Source organism: Mustelus asterias, chromosome 10, assembly GCF_964213995.1.
Source record: "Mustelus asterias chromosome 10, sMusAst1.hap1.1, whole genome shotgun sequence".
NCBI classification, from domain to species: Eukaryota; Metazoa; Chordata; class Chondrichthyes; order Carcharhiniformes; family Triakidae; genus Mustelus; species Mustelus asterias.
Genome location: NC_135810.1, coordinates 36,425,574 through 36,433,735, shown reverse-complemented (window position 1 = coordinate 36,433,735; position 8,162 = coordinate 36,425,574). Strand labels below are relative to the sequence as shown.

Sequence of the window (8,162 nt, the reverse complement as noted above, 5' to 3'; positions counted from 1 at the left end):
GCCTTACTAAAATCCATGTATATGACATCAACTGCCGTACGTTCATCGACATGCGGATAGTTGGGAACCTGTCTCGGGGTGCAGGGAATTCATATGGTGTTCGTGGAAGTGGAAATGAATAGGGTTGGGAAGCATTTTCCGATCTGGGCCAGTGTGATCTCCTGGACTCGTTTCGATCGCCTCAGGGGGTCGGAGAGGAATTTCCCAGATTTTTTTTTCCCCCATATTGGCCCTGGGGTTTTTCACGCTGGGTTTTCGCCTCTCCCTGGGGATCACATGGTCTGGAATAGGGGGGTGGGGGTGAGTTAATAGGTTGTAATGAACAAAGCATCGTAGCTGTGAGGGACAGCTTGGTGGATAGGATATTAGGATGTAGATAGGCTGGAAAATTGGGCGGGGATCCTGGATTCAGGATTCAATCCTGGACTGGGGAGCGGCGCGGGCTTGGAGGGCCGAAGGGCCTGTTCCTGTGCTGTATTGTTCTTTGTTGTTCTTAAACATACTTAGTTACCTCCTCAAAAAATTCAATCAAATTTGTGAGGCATATAAAGTCACAAACTCAATTTACCGAAACAGCCCATTAGAATAGTGTTTATTTGATTTGTTAATAGTTGAGTTAACCTGTTTACTGTTAGTTGATAAATAAAATGTGACTTGTTGCTTTACAGAGTCTGGGATGACAGCTGGTGGCAGATTAACCGCTGCCTGCGGTGAGGAGGCGGTTCAGAGGCGGGGTTATGTCCTGTCATTGCACTGACCCGGGGAGTTTTTAAATACCTGTCACAAAATGGAGAATGGGAAAGTGGTGAAGACTCGGCAATCTCTGTGAGGAGGCCTGGGGATTTTATTTCTCTCCCAGTCTGGCGGGAGCACAAATCACCGCTGATGCCGAGTTTCACAGCGATTCTGTTGCTGCTCACAGTCAGACTGAACTCGGCTTCGGCAGGTAGGCCGGGAAGGGGGCGGGGGCGGGGGCGGCGGGCGAGGGAGAGGGGGGGGAGGGGAGGTGAGGGGGAGCATCCCCTTTCCCCCCGCAGCATCCCCTTTCCCCCCGCAGCATCCCCTTTCCCCCCGCAGCATCCCCTTTCCCCCCGCAGCATCCCCTTTCCCCCCGCAGCATCCCCGTTCCCCCCGCAGCATCCCCGTTCCCCCCGCAGCATCCCCGTTCCCCCCGCAGCATCCCCGTTCCCCCCGCAGCATCCCCGTTCCCCCCGCAGCATCCCCGTTCCCCCCGCAGCATCCCCGTTCCCCCCGCAGCATCCCCGTTCCCCCCGCAGCATCCCCGTTCCCCCCGCAGCATCCCCGTTCCCCCCGCAGCATCCCCGTTCCCCCCGCAGCATCCCCGTTCCCCCCGCAGCATCCCCGTTCCCCCCGCAGCATCCCCATTCCCCCCGCAGCATCCCCGTTCCCCCCGCAGCATCCCCGTTCCCCCCGCAGCATCCCCGTTCCCCCCGCAGCATCCCCGTTCCCCCCGCAGCATCCCCGTTCCCCCCGCAGCATCCCCGTTCCCCCCGCAGCATCCCCGTTCCCCCCGCAGCATCCCCGTTCCCCCCGCAGCATCCCCGTTCCCCCCGCAGCATCCCCGTTCCCCCCGCAGCATCCCCGTTCCCCCCGCAGCATCCCCGTTCCCCCCGCAGCATCCCCGTTCCCCCCGCAGCATCCCCGTTCCCCCCGCAGCATCCCCGTTCCCCCCGCAGCATCCCCGTTCCCCCCGCAGCATCCCCGTTCCCCCCGCAGCATCCCCGTTCCCCCCGCAGCATCCCCGTTCCCCCGCAGCATCCCCGTTCCCCCCGCAGCATCCCCGTTCCCCCCGCAGCATCCCCGTTCCCCCCGCAGCATCCCCGTTCCCCCCGCAGCATCCCCGTTCCCCCCGCAGCATCCCCGTTCCCCCCGCAGCATCCCCGTTCCCCCCGCAGCATCCCCGTTCCCCCCGCAGCATCCCCGTTCCCCCCGCAGCATCCCCGTTCCCCCCGCAGCATCCCCGTTCCCCCCGCAGCATCCCCGTTCCCCCCGCAGCATCCCCGTTCCCCCCGCAGCATCCCCGTTCCCCCAGACCCGCAGCATCCCCGTTCCCCCCGCAGCATCCCCGTTCCCCCCGCAGCATCCCCGTTCCCCCCGCAGCATCCCCGTTCCCCCCGCAGCATCCCCGTTCCCCCCGCAGCATCCCCGTTCCCCCCGCAGCATCCCCGTTCCCCCCGCAGCATCCCCGTTCCCCCCGCAGCATCCCCGTTCCCCCCGCAGCATCCCCGTTCCCCCCGCAGCATCCCCGTTCCCCCCGCAGCATCCCCGTTCCCCCCGCAGCATCCCCGTTCCCCCCGCAGCATCCCCGTTCCCCCCCGCAGCATCCCCGTTCCCCCCGCAGCATCCCCGTTCCCCCCGCAGCATCCCCGTTCCCCCCGCAGCATCCCCGTTCCCCCCGCAGCATCCCCGTTCCCCCCGCAGCATCCCCGTTCCCCCCGCAGCATCCCCGTTCCCCCCGCAGCATCCCCGTTCCCCCCGCAGCATCCCCGTTCCCCCCGCAGCATCCCCGTTCCCCCCGCAGCATCCCCGTTCCCCCCGCAGCATCCCCGTTCCCCCCGCAGCATCCCCGTTCCCCCCGCAGCATCCCCGTTCCCCCCGCAGCATCCCCGTTCCCCCCGCAGCATCCCCGTTCCCCGTTCCCCCCGCAGCATCCCCGTTCCCCCCGCAGCATCCCCGTTCCCCCCGCAGCATCCCCGTTCCCCCCGCAGCATCCCCGTTCCCCCCGCAGCATCCCCGTTCCCCCCGCAGCATCCCCGTTCCCCCCGCAGCATCCCCGTTCCCCCCGCAGCATCCCCGTTCCCCCCGCAGCATCCCCGTTCCCCCCGCAGCATCCCCGTTCCCCCCGCAGCATCCCCGTTCCCCCCGCAGCATCCCCGTTCCCCCGCAGCATCCCCGTTCCCCCGCAGCATCCCCGTTCCCCCCGCAGCATCCCCGTTCCCCCCGCAGCATCCCCGTTCCCCCCGCAGCATCCCCGTTCCCCCCGCAGCATCCCCGTTCCCCCCGCAGCATCCCCGTTCCCCCCGCAGCATCCCCGTTCCCCCGCAGCATCCCCGTTCCCCCCGCAGCATCCCCGTTCCCCCCGCAGCATCCCCGTTCCCCCCGCAGCATCCCCGTTCCCCCCGCAGCATCCCCGTTCCCCCGCAGCATCCCCGTTCCCCCCGCAGCATCCCCGTTCCCCCCGCAGCATCCCCGTTCCCCCCGCAGCATCCCCGTTCCCCCCGCAGCATCCCCGTTCCCCCCGCAGCATCCCCGTTCCCCCCGCAGCATCCCCGTTCCCCCCGCAGCATCCCCGTTCCCCCCGCAGCATCCCCGTTCCCCCCGCAGCATCCCCGTTCCCCCGCAGCATCCCCGTTCCCCCCGCAGCATCCCCGTTCCCCCCGCAGCATCCCCGTTCCCCCCGCAGCATCCCCGTTCCCCCCGCAGCATCCCCGTTCCCCCCGCAGCATCCCCGTTCCCCCCGCAGCATCCCCGTTCCCCCCGCAGCATCCCCGTTCCCCCCGCAGCATCCCCGTTCCCCCCGCAGCATCCCCGTTCCCCCCGCAGCATCCCCGTTCCCCCCGCAGCATCCCCGTTCCCCCCGCAGCATCCCCGTTCCCCCCGCAGCATCCCCGTTCCCCCCGCAGCATCCCGTTCCCCCCGCAGCATCCCCGTTCCCCCCGCAGCATCCCCGTTCCCCCCGCAGCATCCCCGTTCCCCCCGCAGCATCCCCGTTCCCCCCGCAGCATCCCCGTTCCCCCCGCAGCATCCCCGTTCCCCCCGCAGCATCCCCGTTCCCCCCGCAGCATCCCCGTTCCCCCCGCAGCATCCCCGTTCCCCCCGCAGCATCCCCGTTCCCCCCGCAGCATCCCCGTTCCCCCCGCAGCATCCCCGTTCCCCCCGCAGCATCCCCGTTCCCCCCGCAGCATCCCCGTTCCCCCCGCAGCATCCCCGTTCCCCCCGCAGCATCCCCGTTCCCCCCGCAGCATCCCCGTTCCCCCCGCAGCATCCCCGTTCCCCCCGCAGCATCCCCGTTCCCCCCGCAGCATCCCCGTTCCCCCCGCAGCATCCCCGTTCCCCCCCCCCGCAGCATCCCCGTTCCCCCCGCAGCATCCCCGTTCCCCCCGCAGCATCCCCGTTCCCCCCGCAGCATCCCCGTTCCCCCCGCAGCATCCCCGTTCCCCCCGCAGCATCCCCGTTCCCCCCGCAGCATCCCCGTTCCCCCCGCAGCATCCCCGTTCCCCCCGCAGCATCCCCGTTCCCCCCGCAGCATCCCCGTTCCCCCCGCAGCATCCCCGTTCCCCCCGCAGCATCCCCGTTCCCCCCGCAGCATCCCCGTTCCCCCCGCAGCATCCCCGTTCCCCCCGCAGCATCCCCGTTCCCCCCGCAGCATCCCCGTTCCCCCCGCAGCATCCCCGTTCCCCCCGCAGCATCCCCGTTCCCCCCGCAGCATCCCCGTTCCCCCCGCAGCATCCCCGTTCCCCCCGCAGCATCCCCGTTCCCCCCCCGCAGCATCCCCGTTCCCCCCGCAGCATCCCCGTTCCCCCCGCAGCATCCCCGTTCCCCCCGCAGCATCCCCGTTCCCCCGCAGCATCCCCGTTCCCCCCCGCAGCATCCCCGTTCCCCCCGCAGCATCCCCGTTCCCCCGCAGCATCCCCGTTCCCCCCGCAGCATCCCCGTTCCCCCCGCAGCATCCCCGTTCCCCCCGCAGCATCCCCGTTCCCCCCGCAGCATCCCCGTTCCCCCCGCAGCATCCCCGTTCCCCCCGCAGCATCCCCGTTCCCCCCGCAGCATCCCCGTTCCCCCCGCAGCATCCCCGTTCCCCCCGCAGCATCCCCGTTCCCCCGCAGCATCCCCGTTCCCCCCGCAGCATCCCCGTTCCCCCCGCAGCATCCCCGTTCCCCCCGCAGCATCCCCGTTCCCCCCGCAGCATCCCCGTTCCCCCCGCAGCATCCCCGTTCCCCCCGCAGCATCCCCGTTCCCCCCGCAGCATCCCCGTTCCCCCCGCAGCATCCCCGTTCCCCCCGCAGCATCCCCGTTCCCCCCGCAGCATCCCCGTTCCCCCCGCAGCATCCCCGTTCCCCCCGCAGCATCCCCGTTCCCCCCGCAGCATCCCCGTTCCCCCCGCAGCATCCCCGTTCCCCCCGCAGCATCCCCGTTCCCCCCGCAGCATCCCCGTTCCCCCCGCAGCATCCCCGTTCCCCCCGCAGCATCCCCGTTCCCCCCGCAGCATCCCCGTTCCCCCCGCAGCATCCCCGTTCCCCCCGCAGCATCCCCGTTCCCCCCGCAGCATCCCCGTTCCCCCCGCAGCATCCCCGTTCCCCCCGCAGCATCCCCGTTCCCCCCGCAGCATCCCCGTTCCCCCCGCAGCATCCCCGTTCCCCCCGCAGCATCCCCGTTCCCCCCGCAGCATCCCCGTTCCCCCCGCAGCATCCCCGTTCCCCCGCAGCATCCCCGTTCCCCCCGCAGCATCCCCGTTCCCCCGCAGCATCCCCGTTCCCCCCGCAGCATCCCCGTTCCCCCCGCAGCATCCCCGTTCCCCCCGCAGCATCCCCGTTCCCCCCGCAGCATCCCCGTTCCCCCCGCAGCATCCCCGTTCCCCCCGCAGCATCCCCGTTCCCCCCGCAGCATCCCCGTTCCCCCCGCAGCATCCCCGTTCCCCCCGCAGCATCCCCGTTCCCCCCGCAGCATCCCCGTTCCCCCCGCAGCATCCCCGTTCCCCCCGCAGCATCCCCGTTCCCCCCGCAGCATCCCCGTTCCCCCCGCAGCATCCCCGTTCCCCCCGCAGCATCCCCGTTCCCCCCGCAGCATCCCCGTTCCCCCCGCAGCATCCCCGTTCCCCCCGCAGCATCCCCGTTCCCCCCGCAGCATCCCCGTTCCCCCCGCAGCATCCCCGTTCCCCCCGCAGCATCCCCGTTCCCCCCGCAGCATCCCCGTTCCCCCGCAGCATCCCCGTTCCCCCCGCAGCATCCCCGTTCCCCCCGCAGCATCCCCGTTCCCCCCGCAGCATCCCCGTTCCCCCGCAGCATCCCCGTTCCCCCCGCAGCATCCCCGTTCCCCCCGCAGCATCCCGTTCCCCCCGCAGCATCCCCGTTCCCCCCGCAGCATCCCCGTTCCCCCCGCAGCATCCCGTTCCCCCCGCAGCATCCCCGTTCCCCCCCCGCATCCCCGTTCCCCCCGCAGCATCCCCGTTCCCCCCGCAGCATCCCCGTTCCCCCCGCAGCATCCCCGTTCCCCCCGCAGCATCCCCGTTCCCCCCCACCCGCAGCATCCCCGTTCCCCCCCCGCAGCATCCCCGTTCCCCCCGCAGCATCCCCGTTCCCCCCCCCGCAGCATCCCCGTTCCCCCCCCGCAGCATCCCCGTTCCCCCCCCCGCAGCATCCCCGTTCCCCCCCCCCGCAGCATCCCCGTTCCCCCCCCCGCAGCATCCCCGTTCCCCCCCCCCGCAGCATCCCCGTTCCCCCCCCCCGCAGCATCCCCGTTCCCCCCCCCGCAGCATCCCCGTTCCCCCCCCCGCAGCATCCCCGTTCCCCCCCCCCGCAGCATCCCCGTTCCCCCCCCCGCAGCATCCCCGTTCCCCCCCCCCGCAGCATCCCCGTTCCCCCCCCCCGCAGCATCCCCGTTCCCCCCCCCCGCAGCATCCCCGTTCCCCCCCCCCGCAGCATCCCCGTTCCCCCCCCCCGCAGCATCCCCGTTCCCCCCCCCCGCAGCATCCCCGTTCCCCCCCCCGCAGCATCCCCGTTCCCCCCCCCCGCAGCATCCCCGTTCCCCCCCCCGCAGCATCCCCGTTCCCCCCCCCCGCAGCATCCCCGTTCCCCCCCCCCGCAGCATCCCCGTTCCCCCCCCCCCCCGCAGCATCCCCGTTCCCCCCCCCGCAGCATCCCCGTTCCCCCCCCCCGCAGCATCCCCGTTCCCCCCCCCCGCAGCATCCCCGTTCCCCCCCCCGCAGCATCCCCGTTCCCCCCCCCCGCAGCATCCCCGTTCCCCCCCCCCGCAGCATCCCCGTTCCCCCCCCCCGCAGCATCCCCGTTCCCCCCCCCCGCAGCATCCCCGTTCCCCCCCCCCGCAGCATCCCCGTTCCCCCCCCCGCAGCATCCCCGTTCCCCCCCCCCGCAGCATCCCCGTTCCCCCCCCCCGCAGCATCCCCGTTCCCCCCCCCCGCAGCATCCCCCGTTCCCCCCCCCCGCAGCATCCCCGTTCCCCCCCCCCGCAGCATCCCCGTTCCCCCCCCCCGCAGCATCCCCGTTCCCCCCCCCCGCAGCATCCCCGTTCCCCCCCCCGCAGCATCCCCGTTCCCCCCCCCGCAGCATCCCCGTTCCCCCCCCCGCAGCATCCCCGTTCCCCCCCCCCGCAGCATCCCCGTTCCCCCCCCCGCAGCATCCCCGTTCCCCCCCCCGCAGCATCCCCGTTCCCCCCCCCCGCAGCATCCCCGTTCCCCCCCCCCGCAGCATCCCCGTTCCCCCCCCCGCAGCATCCCCGTTCCCCCCCCCCGCAGCATCCCCGTTCCCCCCCCCGCAGCATCCCCGTTCCCCCCCCCCGCAGCATCCCCGTTCCCCCCCCCCGCAGCATCCCCGTTCCCCCCCCCCGCAGCATCCCCGTTCCCCCCCCCCGCAGCATCCCCGTTCCCCCCCCCCGCAGCATCCCCGTTCCCCCCCCCCGCAGCATCCCCGTTCCCCCCCCCCGCAGCATCCCCGTTCCCCCCCCCCGCAGCATCCCCGTTCCCCCCCCCGCAGCATCCCCGTTCCCCCCCCCGCAGCATCCCCGTTCCCCCCCCCCGCAGCATCCCCGTTCCCCCCCCCCGCAGCATCCCCGTTCCCCCCCCCCGCAGCATCCCCGTTCCCCCCCCCCCGCAGCATCCCCGTTCCCCCCCCCCGCAGCATCCCCGTTCCCCCCCCCCGCAGCATCCCCGTTCCCCCCCCCCGCAGCATCCCCGTTCCCCCCCCCCCGCAGCATCCCCGTTCCCCCCCCCCGCAGCATCCCGTTCCCCCCCCGCAGCATCCGTTCCCCCCCCCGGCCCACATCCCCGTTCCCCCCCCCGCAGCATCCCCGTTCCCCCCCCCCGCAGCATCCCGTTCCCCCCCCCCCGCAGCATCCCCGTTCCCCCCCCCCCGCAGCATCCCCGTTCCCCCCCCCCCGCAGCAACCCGTTCCCCCCTCCCCGCTAGC

General features: G+C 72.7%; 1 protein-coding gene across 5 annotated transcripts in view; it reads left to right on the top strand.

Annotated features, from left to right (window-relative positions):
• The first annotated feature begins 795 nt into the window (after window positions 1-795).
• LOC144500011 (nectin-3-like) overlaps window positions 796-8,162 on the top strand; it is a 196,905-nt gene continuing 189,538 nt past the window's right edge. For all 5 annotated transcript variants that reach the window (XR_013498915.1, XM_078222756.1, XM_078222755.1 and 2 more), the window contains exon 1: window positions 796-946. Coding sequence is in view for 4 of the 5 variants with exons in the window: in XM_078222756.1 (XP_078078882.1) it covers window positions 886-946 (61 nt within the window). In the remaining variant the exon portion in view is untranslated. The remainder of the gene's footprint in view (window positions 947-8,162) is intronic.